General features: G+C 40.0%; 2 protein-coding genes across 3 annotated transcripts in view; both read right to left on the bottom strand.

Moving 5' to 3' along the window:
• Positions 1-23,291, bottom strand: part of LOC134855657 (uncharacterized) — a 505,026-nt gene that overhangs the window by 26,644 nt on the left and 455,091 nt on the right. Inside the window, exons 2-3 of one of the 2 annotated variants that reach the window (XM_063872225.1) lie at positions 13,192-13,408; positions 796-932 (exon numbers count right to left, since the gene is read on the bottom strand). In XM_063872225.1, the coding sequence (XP_063728295.1) occupies positions 796-932; positions 13,192-13,398 (344 nt within the window). In that variant the 5' untranslated portion in view covers positions 13,399-13,408. Of the gene's footprint in view, positions 1-535; positions 671-795; positions 933-13,191; positions 13,409-23,291 lie in introns of those variants that run through there. The other variant, XM_063872226.1, reaches the window with a different exon arrangement.
• Positions 1-23,291, bottom strand: part of LOC134855658 (uncharacterized) — a 323,097-nt gene that overhangs the window by 198,860 nt on the left and 100,946 nt on the right. The window lies entirely within an intron of this gene.

The raw sequence follows: 23,291 nt of genomic DNA, 5'->3' as shown, positions 1-23,291 counted from the left end.
ACATGTTTTGATAAAATTAACCCAATTTGAGAAAACTGGATCAATATGAATTTTTTTTTATTTCGCTGGGAAATCTGATAATTAAATTCCATTTTCAAAAGTAGGAGTCACTTACGTTTTTCGTGACCGTTATACTTCGATTGTGGAGTTTGGTTTCCTTTTAAGTAAGGAAATGAATTGAACTTAAAAAATCAAAAGCCAAACCGCGAAAAAACAAAAAAATTTGAGCCTGAACAAATTTTCAGTCTTTTCCTGAAGAAAAAAATCATCGTGACCTATAAAGAGTCTGATCTATGTTCATCGACTCTTAACAAGAAAAGCAGAATAAATCCGTCGTATCAGGACCACACGCACAGCAAATAAAAAAATATCTTGAATTTATCATTCTTCTGAATTTAAAAAGAAATCAATAGTTAAACGGCGAAAAATCAAATTAGAAAAAAAATCATCACGACCTCTATCAAAGTCTTCACTTTTTGAACTAAAAATGAATCTTCTACTGCCCACTCCTGAAATTTAGATTAATTGTACGTACCATACTTAAAAGGTTCATATGCAGATCATTATTGGTTTGAAATGTGTAATAAACAAAATGAGCACAATTTTTAAACAAAAAAATCGCAGGTGGTAGAAGAGCAATATGAAATCGACAACAGTCGAGTAAAAGTAACTTGGCTCTCCAGTTTTTCAAAAATTTATTGACTTGTTCACGCTTACACGTTTTATTGTAGCTTGGAGAATCAAAAGTCATTTAAAATGGACTTTTGTTATTTGCACCTTGAGACAGTAACTTACACGTCGAATGTCTGCAGTAGCGTGAGGACGCCACTGGCTTCCAATTTACTGTTCGTCTGAGCTGAGATCGCATCTGGCAATTTTATGGAAGCACTCGACTGGCGTCCCTTCAGAGGGTCCCGGAAAGATTCCGCATTCTACACAAAAAAAAATGGAATTAAAACTTTTCTAGCTGATATCGATAATTTTTTACCAGCTGAAGATTATTTGGCTAGGTTCTTTTTCCTCTCCCCCCCCCCCACCTCACTCAAACATGAATTTTATACTCTAACGAGTGGTTTTACAAGGTTAATTATGAAGACCAAATATGTTTGTCATGGCCTAATTAGTCTTCATGTCAATTTTCATGAACATCGGAAGAAGCGAACAGTAACTTCAAATATAAAATTTTGCAGGTGGGGGGGGGGGGGGGGAGGAAAAAGAGCTTTTGGCTAGGACCCACATGAGGGGTAATGCCATTAAATTGTTAGGAATAGTTTAAAAGGCTATTTTCCACTTCCCCAATCTTACAAATATTCAATTTTATAGTTGTTATACGTGTAATTATGGTTAAACGCGTAAAGTAACGATGTAATGTATGAAAACAAATCTGTTCACAATTTTTGGTTTGTTCACCATGCCAAGTCTCATTGCATTGTGACAATGTTAAAGTGGTTTTTCAAAATAGAAATAGAGGTGAGGGGGGAGTGGAAAGGAGCTGTTAAACGCCCATAAGATAATTAAAAAACCAACTTCGAGAAGCCGCGAAGAGCCCCAATATTCTGACTGCCGCTTTAACGTCTATGAAATTAGAAAAAAGACGGGCTCTTTTCCAGTTCCCCCCTTTCAAAATACCGAGTTTTATGTATGTGTTACGTGTTATTACGGCTAAATGCGTGATGTTACGCTGTAAAGTATGAAGAACAAATCTGTTCAAAATTGTCGATTTGTTCACCACGCCAAATTTCATTGCATTATGACAACGTTAAATAAGCTTTTCAAAATTGAATTTGAAAGGGGGGAAACTGGAAAAGAGCCTAAAGACGTAATAAAAACTCAACAACAAAAAACTGAAATTTAGTGTTTTGGTTTTGAAAAACCCCCCACTTACGTTATGCTAAGTACAAAAGGTTTTCGACACGTAACGCATTACTAAATTTAAAATCGCGCTATCCGTTAATGGAAAACGAATAACTTGCAATAATTACCTCAATTTTGCATACCTCAATCCCCTTATTTTTGACTTGTTCGCGCTTAAAACTGTTTCTGAAATAATTGGAAAAATTGAAACATTTTTCGTGTATTGGCATCGTAAGCATCGCTGGTTTGCATGCAATTTGATCTGTTCTCGCTAGACTTCTTAGCGAGAAAAAAACGTAACTAATGAGTTTTCTGGTGAACGAAGAACAGTGTGTGAAAAAAGACGAAAACTGAATGATTGCAACAAAGTTCACAAATTGTTCAGGCGCCATTTCGGCTCTTTTCCAGTTTCCCCCTTTCAAATTCAAATTTGAAAAGCTTATTTAACGTGGTCATAATGCAATGAAATTTGGCATGGTGAACAAATCGACAATTCTGAACAGATTTGTTCTTCATACTTTACAGCGTAACACCACGCATTTAGCCGTAATAACACGTATAACAAACATAAAACTCGGTATTTTGAAAGGGGGGAACTGGAAAAGAGCCGCCATTTCAAAGTTCACAAGTTGTTCAGGCGCTGTTTTAAAGTTGATTTTTAAATGTTTTCATTTTGCGTATTTTATGACATTGAATTCTGCTTTTAAATACCGAAATTTATGTCAGTTCGATATTCTTTGTTGACTTGTAATTACCGATAATTACGGTTAATTTACGTATGAAATGAAATGTTGTAAATCAACCAGCTACCCGAAACCGATCTACCTCAGAACCGAATCGAGGCAGAAATAAGATCAATACAACAAAACACAGAAATTGAACCCAATTGAGTTCAATTAGGTTGGAAGAATAGCAATCTAGCAGTCGTTGGCTTGCTTGTGTGAAAATTCAATTTCAAAACTACAATTCAAATAACTACCAGTGACGAATATTGCAGGTGGGGAGGGGGGGGGGAGAGGAAAAAGACCCAAGCAGCCTATTTAGTCCGAATACTAATAACAACCCACGAGAATTTTTTAAGCTGGGACGCTCTCCTTCGTTACTGCACATCTGGGCTTGGTTTGTGCTTCTATAATAACGAAGGAGAGCCTCCCATGTAAAAAGCTCTCGTGGGCTCAACAATTCGGCTCTTTTCCAGTTCCCCCCTTTCAAAATACCGAGTTTTATGTTTGTTTTACGTGTTATTACGGCTAAATGCGTGATGTTACGCTGTAATGTATGAAGAACAAATTTGTTCACAGTTGTCGATTTGTTCGCCACGCCAAAATCATTGCATTTTGATAAGGTTAAATAAGCTTTTCAAATGTGAATTTGAAAGGGGGAAACTGGAAAAGAGCCAACAATTCTATAAAACAATGCATAGCTCCTCGTCTACCGTTCCCACTACATGCTATGATGCTATGATCACACATTTAACGGTGCAGCTAATGATATTATGAATGAAAAGTAGATGACACGTGAACAGAATTAAATGGTATCAAAACTGTCGGTTAGTGGAGATACTAGAACCATAAATCGAGTCCTCCGTCAACTGCTGGCCATACGGTAGCCCCCTGTCCCTCTTCCGAGTTGAAACTCATCCCCATTTTACAATATTGGCAAAACAATGTTTAATAATTGTTTAGCTTCTGTTCCTTGATTTTTTGACAAATCTGGAATGAAGTTAAACAAGCCACAATCATGAACGAAAAAAACTTGGCACCCTCTCTATTTGAACCTGTTTGCTATTCGTATTTCGTTGTTTATCCGGCGGATTCTCTCGCACTCCCCCACATGCTAAATTGACCAGATTGGGATTGAGATGCTGGGCTAATTGGGCTCTCCGTTTGCCAAACTGGTGCCTCAGAGCTTCTATTAGTTCGGGAGTGAACTGGAACTTTCCAGGTGAAACTACTGGCTACCAGATTTGGGACAATTTTTTGATACATTGCTACTTGTTTTATTTGAACAAAAAAATTGCATCAATATTATTAAAGTTTATTGCTCTACCGCCCTAATCTACTCCCAGCCGCCAAACTTTTGAATCATAAATTAGCCATTTTTCGGCAAAATTTGGCTCTTTTCCACTTCCTCTCCACGGCTCTTTTTCCTTTTCCCCACCTCATACGAGCATCAATTTTATGGTTTAACGAGTGGTCTAACAACGTTGATTATGAAGACCTAAAATGTTTGTCATGTCCTAATTAGTCTGCATCGCAACTTTCATGGACAATTGGACAATGTGAACAGTAATTTTAATTATAAAAATTTCGGGTGGGGAAAAAGGAAACATTTGAATTTGAAAACCCATGTTATAATGCAACAGAACTTGTCTCTTTTCCAGTCCCACAACTTTGATTTTTTTTCTGAAATGCATTATACGAAAGTCTGGCTCTTTTCCAGTTTCCCACCCCCCTCGTAAAATTACAAAACAAACCTGTTCATAAATTGTTCACACGGCAATTTGCATGTTAGAAATGTTGTAGAAATTTGTTCACCTGTTCACGCTGACACGTTTTATTGCAGTTTATAACATCAAAAGTCATTTTAAATAGACTTTCATCAAATGGATTTCAGAAAAAAGCAAAGGGGGGAACTGGAAAAGAGCCGAAAGTCTATTTAAAATGACTTTTCATGTTATAAACTCCATTAAAACGTGTCAGCATGAACAAATTTCTACAACATTTCAATTTGTCGTGTGAAAAGTTTTTGAACAGCTTTGTGTTGTAATTTTACGAGGTTTGGGAAACTGGCAAAGAGCCAAAACTTTGCCTGGTGAACAAATTAACAAGTGCGTGGAGTGGAGAAGAGCCGAGGTGGGAAATTGAAAAAATTATATGAAAACTTGAATACACAATTTAACGTTATACAATAGTCGGACTGGCTCTTTTTCCTTTTCGCCCCCACCTCACATGAGCATCAATTCTATGGTCTAACGAGTGATTTTACAAGGTTAATTATGAAGACCAAATATGTTTGTCATGGCTTAATTTATTTGCATGTCAATTTTCATTACAATCGGACAATGCGAACAGTAATTTTATTTATAAAAAGTTGCAGGTGGGGGTGAAAAGGAAAAAGAGCCGTCGGACTATAAGATTATAACTTACACGATGTTACCATTCATTAGTTATGAATTTTCAAAATTTGCAAGGTGTGTCGGGATTTCAAGACTATAGACTATATCAAGTTATTCTGTAGAAAAACTGAATTGTAGCAATGTACGCTCTTGGTTGCTCATGACAAGGAGTTTTCATTGAACTAATCAGCACGTGTAAAAATACGAATCAGCAAATGTCTCTTGCAGTTCCCTTCCCTTGATTTCACGAATTTCAAATAATCTTCAAAACTAACATAAGACCTATTTACTGCCCGTTGCTGTGATATTAACACTATGTAATTATCGCATAAAATTCATGACGTATTTTCAAATTATGACTCTTTTTCCTTCAATCTCCCCCCCCCCCCCCCCCCCACCTCACACGAGCTTCAATATATATATGTGTAACGAGTGGTTTTAAGAAGTTGAGTATGAAGACCAAATATGTGTGTCGTGGCTTTATTAGTCCGAATGGAAATTTTCATTACAATCGGACAATGTGGTCAACAATTTTACACGTAAAAATTTGTAGGTGGGGGAAAAAGGAAAAAGAGCCCAAATTATCTACCATGCTCATGGGTAGCATAAGCGAGCTGAATTTAAATTCAAAATAAAAAAATGCCCTATCTGTTTAGCCATTGGTGTCGCAGTACTTCATTTTGCGTGTTAGAATGCTTAATGATTTTTCATAAACATTCAAGTGATAATAACAACTTTGATCCCGAAAAAGATCACAAGTTCCATTGAAGATTCTGCAGATGCAAAAAGCACTTCTTCAGAAAACGGCAAGCCTTAACTTACAGCGGCGAAGCAGATCATTGCATGACAAACTAGAAGACACGACGTAAATTGGCTCTTTTCCAGTCCCCCCTTCGACTTTTGTTGAAGTCCAATTTATGAAAGTCATTTTTAAATAACTTTTCATGTTATAAGCTGCATTTACCGTGTCAGCGTGAGCAGGTGAACAAATATTTACAAAATTTCTTAAATGCAAAATGCCATGAGAACAATTTTTGGACAGCTTTATTTGGTAATTTTGCTAGGGGGTGGGAAGCTGGAAAAGAACCCATAAATTGAGCCAAAAGCCTATAGTCGAAAAACGTTTCAAAAAAAGTCGAGAAAAGCTAGTCTCAGCTTGCCTTAAATAAGAAAATGGAAAGTAAAATTTGCGCAAACACCGCTGTTTTCATAAAAAACTTATCAAAATAAAAAAACTAGTCACTCTAACTACTAAATTACCCACACACAAAATAAACTTGTTTAGCTGCTCCAACGGCGCAATATGTGGCCACTGTTAAGAAAATTAAACAGAAGAAAAACAAAAACCCTGAATATACCCAACCGGAGTTATTAAAATTAAAACCAAAATAAAAATCAACACAGAGACGAAATTGCACTTCGCATACAACGACGCACGCCAATTCTGAGTCTACATAATTGCAAAGTGACGCAAGCCAATTATGACGCATTAGCAGTACCAGTCAATTTGAAAAAAAAAATACCTACTAACATGCCTCAATTTATAGAGCGGACGCATTTTAGCAAGTATACGAAAAAGCTCATTAAAAATATCCAATGCTGCCCAGGTTCTAACCCTCTTATTTTGGTGCGGATCTCCTTCCCTACCTCTACGCTAGAGATCCATGATACCTTGAAGCTAAAAAGCTATTTGTAATATAAATCTGTGTTAATATCCTTAGCATTGGCTGTACTTAATAGCTGGTTATTGATCAAAATGAACACATTTTGTCACAACAAAGTTTGCGTGGCGACAACATTTGCGACTTAAGTTAGAAAAAAGAGCTCATACTGAAACACAAGCTTTGCTTGTGTAAATATTCAATAGAACATGATCAAAATAAATCTGTTGATGACAAGTGCAGATTTGAGGAAATGATTGCGTGATCTGTTGGACGAGCTGATTATAAGAAAATGTCGATGTTCGGAATTGAAAACTTTCGTCAAATCGTCGAATGTGTAATAATTCTGAGCACATTAATCGAGTTTAAAAATACCAATGAAATTCAGTTAAATTCACAAAAAAAAAATCTTATTTGAAAAAATTTAATTAATTAAAAATACAAAATAAAAATCTTACTATTTGAAATTTAATTCAATTAAAAACACTTGAAGTCCTGAAAAAAGTGTACTCAATTACCTCCACCAATAAGGGCTTAGGAAATAGAATTCAGAAGCTTAGAAGAAAGCTGAACCTTCAAAAAGAGTCGGACTACTGGATCTAAGCCGATAAAATAAACAGACGGACGCTAGTATAAAAAAATGCAGAAAACTTCACGATTGGAAAACAACAAGCCTTTGCCGCCTAAAGCAGGTATGTTACCTCTACGCCAGATGCGCTGAATGGCTACTTGAACTTGAATTGACCATGAAGCATTTGAAATACAAGTAACATTTTACCACTCTTCTCCTGCTAACTGCAAGGGTTGAAAATGTTACTGCTGGCAACTACTGAAAAACAGTCAAAACAATAGGCATGGCTTTTAAATAGTCTCATATAAATCTCTTTTCAAAAGAAAAGTGGAGCGTAGCTTAATTTGCTACAACATATGATTCAAAATATATGCGAAGCTCTTGTTCTTATGTCTATAACAACATGTAATTGTACAATGACATATTCGAGTAAGATTTTTTTTAGCTTTTGAAATTGGGTTAAATAACTCGTTCACTTATTGCTGCCGCATGAGCTCAGTTCGCTGTTCTCCATTCAAATAGCCTCAAATAGCGTTATGAGTTATGGCAGCAATCGTGAAAAGGTTTGAAAATCTAACAAAATCGAATTAGCCTGCCTTCGATTAGCGAGGTTCTGGACCCACAATAAAAACAACTTAGCTTTAAATTGATCAAAACCAAACTTGCTGGTCTCAACGGAACAATTTTACTATGCATTGGTTTACCTAGTCACTCAACCTTATCGTACTTGTTTTTAAAAAAATCCACCAAGTGTAAGTAATAATCAATTAATAGGGTTTTGTAATCCGAAACTATGTACTTTGAACCTGCCTTTTATTTGCGACGAACAACAAGGAATCGCAAAACACCGATGACGCTCGCCTTGACAGTTGAGAGGACACTGTTGGAATACACGTATAAATTTGCTAAATGCTAAAACTGACTCGACATGCACTAGCAGGAGGTTATGTGGGACCAAGTGGCTCGAGAGCAATGATGAGTTCTGCTTTGAGCTGACTGAATTGTGCGAAAACCTCCGCATCAAAGAAGGGATGACTGCTTTTTACTCATCATTCAGCTAGGGCATTTAAGAGAAACACGATGTAAATTTGACTGACAAGTACGAGCTGAAAGTACGAAACCTCGAAGAGATGTACACATTTATGTCCAGACATCTAGAGGCACTGGTAACTGCAAGAGAGTCATACTCGCAGAAGGAAACTATTGAGAATATTCAGAGGACACTAAGGCACAACCTTAGCCAATCAAGTAATATTTATCAAAAAAAATTGAGTCAACAGTTGACACTGACCGGAAAAATTGTTGGACAAGATGAAAAGATAGTTTTTGTGGGACAAGGGGCTCAAATTCAAAAGCAAACGACACCGATTTACCTAAATCAAGACCTGGAGACGATGCAAAGGAGAACGCGGATGAACCAGAACGCAATGACATAGATCAACTGCTTCAAACTCCAACTACACGCTCAGAAATCGTGAAAAAACGAGACTTGACGGTAACCATGCCATTAGAAGCCTTCATGCTATTCAAGCAACTGAGTCCACTATGCGATCCTGGATCCTCGAATGTGTTATTGATGTCAAATCCAAGCCCCGTGAAGATAGAGAACAAAAAATTGTTCAAAAAACGCAGCTCAAAAAATTTTCATGATTTACTGACCCAAAAATCTCTGAGAGAAGCTATTTTAATTCGTTTAACAAAAACACTAACCGAAGCAGCTTCAATTTTAAATTTTAAACCACTTTAAAAAGGATCCACACTAATTGAAGCATTCAATGACGCGCCCACACCCAAAATTCTCCCGCGGCACCCGCCTGACGGAGGAACTGCTCCAATCAACCAGGAGCACGTTCGCAATGCTCAGATCCGGCTACTCCCCCAATCTTAATAGAAATGACCCTAATGTCCCTTTGAACGGTCCCTACTGTCCGTCCCCTATACTATTCTCCACCTCTTAAACGCCCCACAAACCCGACTGAACTGACACCAATAGACCTGTGGCTACGACCAGCCGAAGTAGTTATGTTTGTTAGAGTCGCGTCAAGATCGCATGACGCGCTCCCTTTGGGCAACAAGCAACAACGAGCACTATGGTCGCGAGTAAGGAAAGCCAAAAGAAAGTAGCATAATTGCCGCGTTCAATTTTGCCGGAGCAAGTTACTGGATATATCGGAGCCGACTGGCTCAACAATAGTTATTTGAGAGAATTCCTGATTATGAATGATTCTAATAAGGAGAACCTGTTTGATGACGCTACGACTGCAGAATTGAACAGCAACATTGAGGGAAAGTAAACTTGACCGGAAAACCAGATAACTTTGATCCGGGTTAATTTTTTGAAAGTTGCCATCACGCCTGTGACTGCGCCTCGCCAATGAATAAAGAACTACATCTCGAGAGGTATCCCCGAGGCTAAAGTTTTTGGGAGATATGCCGACGAAATTATAGAAACGGCTCGCAAAGACAATATTCAGAAGACATTAATAACAAAAAAATTCTTTACATTCGTGTCTTGTCACTCAGACTGGGTTCCTGTCATCAGCGGAGTCCCTCAAGGATCGGTAATAGGACCAAAACTGTTTGTAATCTACATCAACTCTACGACGGACGGAGTCACCTCAAATATGTTTCTTTATGCTGATGATGCAAAAAATATATAGACCAATTACAACCGATGAAGAAAGAGACGAACTGCAGACTGATCTGAATCGACTTTCAACGGGGTCCAAAGGAAGTTCAATGGAAGTTAATCTATCAAAATGCCACAAACTAACATTATCAGGAAGAACGAGGACGACAGAAAGAAAATATACACTGGACGGCAAAAACACATTGAGAAATGTAGATAACGAAAAAAAACCAGGGTGTCATCATTGACTCCAGATTACTTTTTCGAGAACATATTGCTAAGAAAACAAAGTTAGCTAATGGTTGCAATTATAAAGAAAATGTTTTTGAACTTAACGGAGGGAATCATGGCAACTCTCTACAAAACCTTGGTGAGACCGCATCTGGAACACGTCAATCAATCGTGGAACCCATTTCTGAAAAAAGGCAAAGTAGCTATTGAAAATAATCAGCGAAGGTCAACCAGATTTATGCAAACTAGCTTACTATGAAAGATTGGAAATTATGAAGCTTCCTACCCTGGAGTACAGAAGAAAACGTGGGCGTATGATAGAAGTGTACAAAATCTTGAACTGTGTTTAAGGTGTAACAGGAACTGAAGGAATATTTAGAAAAAATGTGAGAAATTCTTGAGGAAATCCGTGCAAATTGATAAAAAGAAAGTCAGTAACTTGTTTACGAAGTAGCTTCTTCACTTCACCAGCCATATACGACTGGAACTCACTACCAGACTCTGTAATTTCCAGCGTTCACATCATCTTGTTCAAATCGGGGCAGGATAAACACTGGGAAAACATCCTTTCTCGAACGACGAATTGGACTTCCACAGAAGGAGCTGATCGACAGGTTGAGAAGCATACAGGTCAGAAATTATCTGTGTGTCTTGAGTTAAGGGTGGAGGAAAAAGCAATAACTGTATTCCGTTTCTTGACATGCCTATGAAAAGAGACGCAGCAAAAAAGAAACATGAGGGCACAGTACATAGAATTTTTAACACCCATCCTACCTGGAACGCGTTCCATGAAAACATTGGCAGGGCAAATAAGTCTTTCGAAGATAACCAAAACCCTCCAAGTGCGTACAAACCGATCATTAATAGAATGTTATCGAAGAAGATTTCTGGCACATGATCACAAGCACAGGTTGGTTCCGATAAACTAGATAAAAGATCTGTTCTAATTATGCAGACCGTGGCCAATTATTCGACAAGTTCATGAATAAAATCAGAACTACCTATAGTGCTTCGGTCATTTTCACCACCCGGAAGCTTATATCTGAGCTGCCATCTCTAAAGTCGCCTGTTCCTGTTTTGAAAGGCCGAGTTATCTATCAGATTGTCTAACCTGGAAGCTCACTCATCTAGCTATGTCGGCAAAAAAGTAGGCATCTTTTAACTCGACTTAAGGAACACTGAGCACCAACGGCATGAGTTGGAAGCAGGAAAGTTTGGAAGCTAATGTCATCGATTCTTCCAATGACGACTGGAAAAGCTCAATTTTAAGCGCTAAACATCGCGAGGGAGCCCCGTGAACTGAATCAGTGGAAGGAGTATCAGACCCGTGAGTTGGCTTTACGCGTGTGACATATATTGTATTCTTTGTTCCAATGTTTTCCTGGCGTGTTTCATTTTTTTGTTGTTTGCCTGATGATGCCAGTATTTGGCGAAAACGTTTGGAATTAAAGCATTATTTTTTTTGTTTTATCTATGTTACCATCACAGACTGAACAACAATGTACCCGAAACCTGCCCATTGTTACATAGGAAAACACACAGCCGAACATCTATTTGATTGCCGGGTTCATCCTACCTCCCTTACTTTCGAGAGGTGGTGAGAGAATCCCGAAGAAGTTGTCAAACATCTTTAATTTATCACGTAAGCTCACATAACGGGAGTTTTTCTCGGTTCGCCCGCTAACTAGAAATTTCCTGCTTAAACTCAGTTCTCCTGGCCCATAGAACGAGCATATATTGAGCGTAACAAACCTCCCTCTTGAGTGTGCTATACAGAGAGGTGTCGACATCAGCACGAAAATGCTATCACTTGAACAGGTTGTTCTCCGTCTACGTCTGTTTGACCGCTAAACCCAATCAACCAAGCCAATATAAACAAAAATTCCCCTGTTTTTCACTCTCTTTCTCAAACATAATAGATCTATCCAACTCAATCAGAAGTTCAAGGCAGAGATCGATACATCTACAACAACAACAATTGAATAGCTGGAAGCCAAATGAGGTATACATAACTATACAAGACAACGGCCAAGACGTTTCATCCACCTCTGGGATGTCGTCTATGAAGCGAGACGACAATTAGTCAGCATTCCTGCCTAAGCCACGTCTGGTAGTGAGATGTTTTGAAGAAATCGACTTAGTACACAGTGCGTCTCCTCAGTGTCAAAGAAAAATTGAGCATATTTTGCCATATCGAGTTGTTGTTGCAGCCTTTTTTGCTGCAACAACCAGCAGTAATTGTTGGTAGAGCGCATTTTTTATTTCGTGCAAGTATCCTCTGGAATAGGTTTGGCTACTGGACCACTAGCCAAACCTATTCCAGAGGATACTTGCACGAAATAAAAAATGCGCTCTACCAACAATTCATGTTTAAAGATTGTTACTTTGTTTGGGTATCCGGTCAGTAATTCTTACGGTTGGTTTCCCTATAGATTTCACTCGTCTAAAACCCACACTAAAGAACCGGGGTACCTCTGGGAAGAAAGGAACCCCCTTCCCGCTATTGATGTAACTGGAAGACTTCACTAAGTGGGAGTCCATATGGAGTCTCCAGCTGGCGAACTGAGAGCGTCGGCATCAAAACGGAATTTATACAAGACAGTTCACTGGAAACTGATGTATTCATACAAACACCGACAGAAGCACACAGACCATGAAATATTCTTCTGAATCTGTGGAAATCAGTGCACGAAGTGAAAGATTCATCAAAAGAGTGATTATGCTGGTAAGATCATAACATCTTTCCCTTGACATGTTTATGTGTCCATACGACCCGAGCCTGGTCGTTAAAATGGTACTGCTGAGGCTGAGAAAACTACTCATTCACGGCCGTATCTAGCTCAACATACAAAAAAATCACTGAAAACTACAATGCGATCTAACTCAAGATCTGTCTTTATCCTGCTCTTATAGCAGTACTCATATACCAAGATAGCTGCACGTTTCTCTATTGCCATAAATTTGTTAAATTTTGCCAGTGCGATGAGAACTATCAGATACAGGCCATCTAGAATATCTTGAGTGAAAAAAAAATATCCATTAACTCTTTCCAGAATAGGAAATATGCTGCGGTTATTCAAATAGTCATTTTTTCGAATAATTAAATTCAGTGTAGAGGTAAACTCACAGGAATGAACTGGTTTTTGAATCTTGATGAAAAGGGCGTTTTAGTCGCATGTTTAGAGGAGAAACTATCTTCGTCTTCGCTTTGAAAGTCGTAGTCATCATCACCCTCTGAATCCTCGGAAACTTCACCCAGGTCCATTTGAATTTCACGCATAGACTTGTGGGAAAAGAAGTCTGGGGCCGACATTGACCCAAAAATCATATCCATAATTGCACTAAAATTTAGGTACGTATTACAGATTGCCTTACATGCAAAAATTCTTTGCACTTCAACTGCTCGAACAAATAACTGCTCGCACTCCAATTTCAGCGTGTCTAGGACAACAAGCCCACGGGACATCGTACCGAAAGGACTTAAGGTAGAATTTATTTTATTCAAGCGCATCAAAAAAAGCCCGCACGAGTATAAGTGACTTTACTGTGACGATTTAAAAAAATTATTCGCTTACATTTGTTTACTGATATAAATCGAGGTGAAGAGAAAAAGTTTATCTAAGATTGGCTCAGAACACTAAAAACGTCGTCAATGTATTCCCCGGTCTGTCACTCCATCTACACGGTGCATTTTTCTTTAATTTTTTTCTTCTTTTCGATCACTCTTCATTTTGAAAAGATAGTTTAGAATTTTTAAAACCTGAAGATGCACAAAAATGTGCGAACACGTGTTTTTGAATTTACAATTTTAACGCATTTTAATTTTTTTTTGTTTTTTTTATCTTATTCTTCTCTTTTTTATTTTTTTTTAGTTTATGCACGGTAATCATTTTTTTGCAATCGGAAAATTGCAAAATAATGGCATCACTGGAGGCGCTTTGGAGCTGCTTGAAAGCTACCTGAAAGGTCGAAAACACCGAGCAAAAGTTGGAAACTCGATCTCTTCAGAACTCGAAGTCAAAAGTGGAGTTCCACGAGGCTCAGTACTGGGTCCTCTGTTCTTCATAATCTTTATAAATGATCTCCCAGAGTGTATCATGTTAAGTTGTTTCGGATACGCGGATGATTATAAAGTTATTGCTACCAACACGATCACTCTTCAAATTGACGCGACCAGAATATGGAAATGGTGTAGCCAGAATTTGATGACATTAAACATCAGCAATTGTAAAACGCTAAACTTAAAAGGAAACGGAAGTATTTCAATGAATGGAAAGACACTTGAACAAACACAGAAGGAAAAAGATCTTGCAATAATTGTATCGAACGACTTGACATGGACTGCAAACGCCGAAAGAAGATGTGAGAAAGCAATCAAAGTGTTTTTCACTATAAAACGAAACATCGCTAATAGAAACAAGTTGGATTGCAAAAAAGAATCTTTACCGAAGCTACACTGTCCCAATAATTTCATACGGTGCAATTCTTTGGAAACCAAATAAATCAGAATTGAGAATGATAGAAAACCTCCAGGAAAAAGCTTCGAAGTGGATCCTTGGTACCAATAGATTAGACTATAAAGATAGATTAAAACGACTTTTGATTCTACCACTACCCTTGTATGACGAAATGCACGTTCTTTTGACATTTGTCGACATAGTGAAAGGTAGGTATAATATTGAGTGGGAATCTTTTGTTCAAGTACAAAACAAATCAGAACAAAACACGAGAGCACAGGTATTGAAGTTCTATAAAACACGAATTCTGTTGAAGAAGAAACAAGAAAGTGACTTTTGGACAGGAGGTACATTCTTAGCAAACACAGTTGCACAAAAGATCGGGATTAATCTTGACGAATTGGAAAATCTAAAAAATAAAATTGCTGAAGTTTACAAAAACTATTTTGTCAATAAATATAATCTCGAAGATATATGCTCCTGGAGACTGACATGTAATTGTCAGAACTGCAGAAATCAACACAAACTCAAATGAACTTGGGAAAACTGGAACTCGGGAATATCTCCCCTGGGTGCTACCCTAAATTCTGTTTTATTATTATTATGATTATTATTATAGTAACCGAGGTTACAGTCAGGAGTCCCTTCATCACGTATTCCAGTCAAAATCCTTGGAATTTTCTAGATATGGAAGTGATAATGATAAAGTAGATGACAAGTGTTTAAGTCCTTTTCAATTGAAATCGAAACGGGTTATCTTTCTTTAATAAGAACACGCAACTCGACAAGAGAAAATATAATATACAAGTGTTACAAATAAAAAATTTCGTAGAAAGTTATTTTGTCATCAAGGGGCGTTCGCAATCTGTATTGCCAGGGAGATTCTCTGTTTTAAAAAGCTGCCTGCTCTGGGTTCCTCAGTGCATATGCTTAGGTTCTTACAAAGCTTGCTCAAAAAAATTTCTGTGCTGGGGCCGGCCGCGCCCTGAATTTCAAAAACTAGCGGTTGAAAAAGATATCCATCATTTACAAGATCTTTATACTTTTCAATTTTTCGCTCTTCCGCTTCAGCGGCAACCGTACCAGGGCTACAAACAGACCCGGCATTAATCTTACAAGGAGCTAAGGAGTCTACTACCGTTCTAAAACAGACGGAATGTGAGTAGAAGATAAACTCAGGTTTGAATGCCTAGAGAATCTCCCTGCACTTTTGAGACAAGAAAGACCATGCCGACCATCCTCGGTAACGTCTTTTCCGCACACGCATTTATGCCGTTCGCATATTTTTGAGCCTAATATAAATCCTATTGCAATTCTGAGCTGTTGGTTCGACAGTTTTATTCTTAAATTTTTGCACGGGATGACGTTCAACCATTGGGAGCCAAATCTATCTTGGAACGCGTTGAATCTTTTTACGTCCGTTGGTTTGAGTCGTAAAATCAAGTCTGCAATTTCGCTGTCAAAAATTGGCTCCGTCCAATTTTTTTGGATTTCATTTTCCGGAGCCATTTCAGTTTTTCCAAGTTCAAACCACCGTTTAAGCGCATCATCATAGGTTCCATCCACATGCTCCAAACCAAAGATTTCGCTCAAGGCATCTTTCGCTCCTACTGCTGAGGCTAAGAAAGCGGGTAAAGCGAGTCGACGAGCGGAAGAAACGCCCAAGCCACCTTTGGCTGCCGGGAGAACTGCTTGTAAAAACTGGTTATCATCCATTTTCACGTTAGTGACCTTGCATAACGAATTTCTTAGTAATTTGTCGTAGCGTTCCAAAAAATCATTTTGCAAAAAACAAGGACTCGTACGCAAAAAATATAGGAGTTTTGGCATGCTAGAGCAATTTTTCAGGAGGTAAAAAGCATAATGGTCGTCTAGTTTGTCAATGACATCCGAGATTTTTTCAAGCTCCTTAATTTTTTCGTCGAGCAATTCTTTTCGGCAAAGTTCGCCGATTGGAGATCCTAAAATGAGGAGTTCTTCTTTTGTTTTTTTTTTAATTTGGGGCATATTTTCCGAAATTGTGTAAAACTGAATTATACTGTGTACTAGTCGGTCCTAAAAAACAAAGTTCGCACTTCTCAGTGTTCAAGCTCAGGCCGTAAATTTGTTCCGATTTCAGAATGTTTTTAAGGTCCCGGAGTACTACCTTATAGTCGTCGGCTAAATTTCCATCATCTAAATACCAGATGTTAATTTTCGACTCCAACTTTTTGACTAGTGTATGAATTGTTTCCGCAAAAAGGGGTGGGGCTTCAGGATCACCTTGCTGAATTCCGTCTTCTGACATTATAACAGATCTTCCGTAAAAAAGGTAACTAGGTTTACCATACGCGCAATGGGTGTAATTATACAATTCGGGGCGATTTGAATAAACCTGGTTCAGCATTGTTTCTCTATTTAGAGAGTTAAAGGCATTCTTAAAATCTAGTTTTAAAAGAACAGTGCGTTTTGGATTGTCGTCGCTTTCAATTAGGTTTCGAAACGATTGCGCAGCTATTTCTGCTCCTCGTTTGGTACCGCATCCTACCTGTACGTTTCCGAAAAAATTTTGTCGCTCGGAGAGGGCCTTGCTTCCAGCGCATTTAGACGGTGCGTGGATCAAAAAACTCTTTAATTGCAATTTGAGCACAATGGTTAGTATATAGTTAGTAAGTACAATGGTTATATATGCTTATTAAATTATGAAATAGTTTCAGGTCAAATGATTTTCTGGTTTTGCCGTGGTGGCTCACATATGCTTTAACTAATAATTCACACGTCTAAGTTTTCAATTAAACCCAACTAGCGTGTAACGCACCTCCGGTGCTTCGAGTTGTTAACAAGTTATTAAAAACCGCAGATATTGGAAATAAGATCTTCATCCTTCGAGTGTACTCTGACAGGAATGGTTATTTCAAATTTTGTACTTTTTTCCTTGTACTTTGAAAAACCATAAAATTATGTGAAGTTCTTTGAAAAATTATAAAATGACATCAAAAAACGCCATGTCGCGGAAACTAAAATTAAATACGCAGTCACAATGGTATGCAAAAATTTGCAACTCCTGAGGTACCCTGACAGCCCCCAACTACGTGGTTAGGAATTTCAAATTTTTCAAAAATCACAAAAAAACGTCATATCTCGAAAACTACAAGGATTTGTGCCATCAGATTTGAAGGCCAAATTAGCAAATTATTTATAACAAAGTTCTTTGAACAAAAAATTTTAAAAAAAAGACATAACAAACGTCACATCTCGAAAACTAAGAAATTTTTGAGTATTTTCAAATCTGTTTTTTGAAAATTTTTGAAAAAATCATAAAAATGTCATATCTCGGAAACTAAAAGGATTTGAGCAGTCATATTCAGAGGCAAGATTTGCAACCCCTGAGTGTACATCAGAGTTTCCAACTACACGAAAAAGATTTTCAAAGTTTTTGAACATTTTTAAATCTAAATTTTGAAATTTTAAGAAATGTATATAAAACGTCATATCTCGAAAACTACAAGGATTTGAGAAGTCAAATTTGGAGACAAGATTCGCAATCCCTGAGAGTACCCTGACAGTACCCAACTACAGGGTTGAGAATAACAAGTTTTGTGAAATTAAAAAACACTTTGGAGAAATTCACAAGAATCTTCGTAAGAGGCCCAATTTGCAACCCCTAGGGTCAGCCTGACATCATTCCACTTTTGGGCTGCTTATTTCAAACTTTGCTAAAAAAACTTAATTAAAGCTAGAAAATCCCAAAAAATTGTAGCCATTGCAATATACGGCTTAAACGTGCAAGAATTCGTTCCTTGAACAAGCAAAAATAATAAGCTGTGAAATCCTAAACATGGCGCGACAGTGATGCCACTTACCAAGCTGGAACCCTTTTACGCGGGGGTAGGTGTGCGAAGAAACTCCTCCAAATTTCAGTCAAATTGGATGTGCGACGGACATCAGCCGGGTTTTTGCCCGAGCGCCCTGAGAACCCCGCATATCTGAGGCGCCTCCTATCCCGCGCGGGAGACCCACCCAGCCCTATCTGCAACAACGATTTCAGGAGAAAAGACTACTCCCTGGAGTGCGTGGATTGCCCCCGATGGTTTCACAGAAACTGCCTGAACATGACGAAATCAAAAATCAACGCCTGGTCCAAATGGCAATGGCACTGCGAGTGCACACCAAGAGCTCCCCCAACCGCTACGCCCACAGCTACCTCTACCGTGACCAAGAACAACGCTGTCCCCTTCTTGCAACTCAACATCGACGGCTGGAATGGGAAGAGCAAGATCCTCAACAAACTCCTAGACAATACTAAACCACTGCTGGTCATCCTCCAGGAAACGAAGTTCTCCTCTCCAGAAACACCAAATTTTCCCGGTTACACGCCACTCCATCGCCTCAGAAAGGTCTCCAGAAAGGCCTCCTCACGACCAAACCCCCAAGGAGATATCGCCATCCTGGTCCTCCAAGGGACCACGATCAAAAAGGAACCAGGCACTCTGGACCTTCCCCTGCTGCAGCGTTGGAGACTCTGGGTGTCCGGATCGGCACCAGCAAAGGTGAACTTGATATTTGGAACATACACAGGCCTCCTGTCAGGGACGAACGAGATGGCTCACTGCATCTGAATAAATGGCCGTTCGGAGAGAAAGTTGTGATCTGCAGCGACGCGAACTGCCACGGACCCTGGGATCATGACATTGAGAACGCTCAACTCGGTATAGAGCTTGACGAGTGGCGGTGGGATATGAACCTGCAGTTCCTCAACAACGGCCCGACGAGACTCTCAGAAAAAGGCAAACCTTCGGCACCGGACATCACGCGGTGCACACCTCCAGGGCTCACCTCTTCTCCTGGGAGACCTTCGACTCAGTGGGATCTGACCACCTCCCCACTCTCATCTCCACGGACTTCAATCGCCCCACTATCGACAAGACGAAGAAGATGAACCTGAACAATACGGATCGGGCTCACTGCGAAGAACTATTTTCGAAGCCGTGGCCAGCTGGCTCCCTGGAAGCGGACAACAAGCGTTTCGTTGCCCTCGTCCTCGAAGCGGCCAAGAAAAGCTCCCCAGTCTCCTCCAACCGCGCTACCAAACCTTGGTGGACTGAAGCCTGCACCAAAGCCAAAAAAGAGTGCAGTCAGGCCCTACGCTACATCAAACGCGACCCATGCTCCTCCAGCCTCGTCCAAGCGTACCAGTCGGCCAGGAAGAAACTGGACACCACGATCCAGACTGAGAAGGCCAAGTGCTGGAGAAGTTTTGCAGCCGAGCTTCGCCCTTCCACTCCCTCCACTAATGTGTGGAAGACGCTCAGGGCCATGGACGGCAGGAGCAAGGCAGACGTGAAGAATCAGCCCATAGAAAACGACGCCGGAAAAATATTCACCACCGATATGGACAAAGCCAATGGGATGACAAAAGAGTACGCATCAGTCAGCCACGCGAAAATCGACAGAGCCGACTCGAAGGCCGCCTACGAGGTGGTGAGAAAATCCCTCCGCGTTCCGGTCGACGAGTCGCTGGACCTCAACAATGGCTTCTCGAACATGGAACTCACCTCAGCCATCCTGAAGCTGAAGAAGGGGCCCCGGGTCTCGACCAGGTTCACCCGCTCATGTTGAAGAACATCACAGACTCCGCCAAACGCCGCCTTCTCGACCTCTTCAACAGCAGCTGGTTGGAGTCCCGTGTTCCGTCCGACTGGCGGAAAGCAGTCATCATACCCATCATCAAGAAAAACAAACCCGCTAACAATATAAAGAGCTATAGACCGGAAGCCTTTTTCTCAGTCGTGTCCAAAGTGCTCGAAACCATGATCGCCTCCAGGATGAAATCTTGGCCAGAGTCAAGTGGGATAATTCCAGAACAGCAATCTGGCTTTCAGCCTAGAAGGTCAACCCTGGACACTCTAGCCAGCATTTCCCAGAGAGCCATGGACAACCTTCAGAAGCCCAAGCCGGAACGTACTTTGCTCGTTGCCGTGGACTTCACCGCCACCTTCGACAGAGAAGGAGGGCTCCTGAGAGACCTCGCGAGCTGGAATCTACCCAACCGCTGCCTCGCCTGGCTTAGAGCCTGGCTCTCAGACCGCCGCGGCACCGTCAAGTGGAACGACACCATCGGCCGCTTCAAAATCTTCAAGGAGGGTGTCCCGCAAGGCAGCCCGCTCTCCCCCTTCTGTTTTGCTTTGCTACAGCCTCCCTCCCGCGAGCCATCAACACCGACGCTCCTGATGTTGTTACAGACCTCTTCGCCGACGACTTCACCCTCGCCGCTACAGGGAGAACCCCGGACGAAACAGCCGCATCTATTCAACCCGCCTTAAGTTCAGCAGCCGAGTGGGCGGACAACCACTATATGACGATTAATCTCAACCCGGGGAAGATGCAAGCGCTCTGCATCTCCCTGGACCCGAGAGAGACCGCGGGCAAAGCCACACCCTATGTCCACATGAACAACACAATGATCGGCTACAACAAAAACCCCGAAATTCTTGGCATTACCTTCGACGCCCAGCTGAGCTTCAATGCCCAAGCGAAGAAAACCGCGGATAAGCTCAAGAAGAGAACTCGGATTCTGCAAGCCCTCGCAGGCAGAAACTGGGACCTGACAGCCATTGACTTGACCACTCTTTACAAGACCTACGTGCGGAGTGGCGCGGCACCTACGCGTCGGGAGTCTGGTTCAACTTCCTCGCCGATTCCTGGACTGACAAACTTGAATCAGCAAACTACCTGAAACTACGTGATCACTGGCATTCCTCGCGGCTCTCCTATTCATACCACGTGTATGGAAGCCGGCCTGCCTCCTATCAGGGTTCTCGCTGAGCACGAGGGTGCCCTTCTCCTCCACAAAATCAAGTCCCTCCAGGAAGATCACCACCTACGCAAGATAGCTGCCCAGCATTCACGGTTCCGCCTGAGGTCGAGAGGACATACCGAGCTTCGTCCATACTGGAGATCCCAAGGCGAAGCGCTCCTCAGACGGGTTCCCGAGAATACATGCACCAAAACCTATCTCAAGACACTGATTGACACCAGACATCAAGAATCGTATGCCAGAAATGTGAACGACAATCAATTCCATGCCCGCGCTACGGGAGGAGAGACGCTCTCCCGTTCCGTCAACAGATCGAGAGAGGAGGAAGTCTCCCTGTTCCAACTCCGTGTAAACAGAGCCCCTCAACTTCAAGACACCCTTTTCCGTTAAGGACGAGAGGAGACGGACACATGCCGCTACTGCCACAACGCCCCAGAGACGGCGGAGCACTGTCTGTTCTTCTGCTTGCATTGGCAGGCCGAAAGAAACGACTGCCTGGGCGAATATGCAACAACTCGCGCCCTCCGGGACTCCCCGAGCGAGATTCTGGCTTTCATACATCGCACAGGGCGACTACGTCGCCCCCTAGATCACTGACGCAGGTCCACACAACCAACCAACATATAATATACATTTAGATAGATCGATAGATAGGACATAAATACAGATGACTCAACAATATTCATAAAAAACTTAACCAAAATCTGAGCTGATAAACTGACAAGAAAACAGCAGAAAAATTCAAACTTTGGGAAAAAGAAGCCGGCAAAAAAAGCACAAAAACAAAATTTCGGCTACTGAGTTTTCCATAGAAAAAAAAATCAACTTCATACATGCTGAAAAAACAAAGTCTACCCAGGACTCGAGCTCAGGACCTTAGTGTGGAAAGGCAACCGCGTTACCACTAGACCAAATGAGAACGAACCTAATTAAAAAATCATACATGTTCCCTTCGAAGATGTCGAAAAAATGCTTCTTCTAAAAAAACTATATAATTTCAGCTAGTATGACTTTGATGAACAGCCCTAAAAAGTATTGCAAATCCTTTGACGAACGGCAACTAACCGTCAAATTTTGTATCGATTTATATTATAACAAAAACAAAACTTATCATAAAATAACTGAGCTAAAAACTTTGAAAATTTAAGATTTCAATACCACCCTCTTGATACATACAAGAGCTTAAGAACTTATTTTTCCCAAAAATACGCAACATGAGATGACTTCACCAATATAACATACGCCGAAACCGTTTGATTGAACCAAAAATCCAAAAAAGTATGTAATTATTCAAAATTAGAGTATTAAGAGTATTGAAGACCAGTATTAAAAAGGCGTCAGTTTCATCAGTAGAAACAATGGAGTTTAAATAGATTTTCAAACGTTCCACAACTACGTGCGTCGTCAAGATTAGAGTATTGAAGAACAGTATTAAAAAGGCGTCGATTTCATCAGTAGAAACAATGGAGTTTAAATAGAATTTCAAACGTTCCACAACTACGTGCGTCGTCAAGATATTTACAATGAACTAATCTAAATGACAAAGAAAAAAATTACAGAAATGATTTACATTATTCTCCAATATATTTGATTCCAAAAAATATGTTGTAAAATTAACCGATCACAGTTGACCTCTAAATTTTATCAAATGTACATTAACTTCTAAAATTTATGTAAAAAAGTATGTAATTATTCAAAATTAGAGTTTACAAATTCAAAGGAGCAGAACAAGTTTCAGTGATAGTAAAGCTGCATTTAGAAAAAAAGGAAATTCAGACGAAAACAACGACTCCGAAAAAAGGATGACTTTTTCTATAAGTCATCCTTTTTCACACTGAAAATTTAGTCCCAAAATATTTTTGGTTTTTTATTCAAAACGTACATGTCTAAATCGAAATTATGACTCAGAAACTTCCAGACAAATTAATTTTAAAATGTTTAATTAATTTTAGAGGTTAAAAGTATTTTAATCTT

This window comes from Symsagittifera roscoffensis, chromosome 10 (assembly GCF_963678635.1).
Source record: "Symsagittifera roscoffensis chromosome 10, txSymRosc1.1, whole genome shotgun sequence".
Taxonomy (NCBI): Eukaryota; Metazoa; Xenacoelomorpha; order Acoela; family Convolutidae; genus Symsagittifera; species Symsagittifera roscoffensis.
Note: the sequence above shows the minus strand (reverse complement) of the source record. Positions and strands in the feature narration are given on the sequence as shown.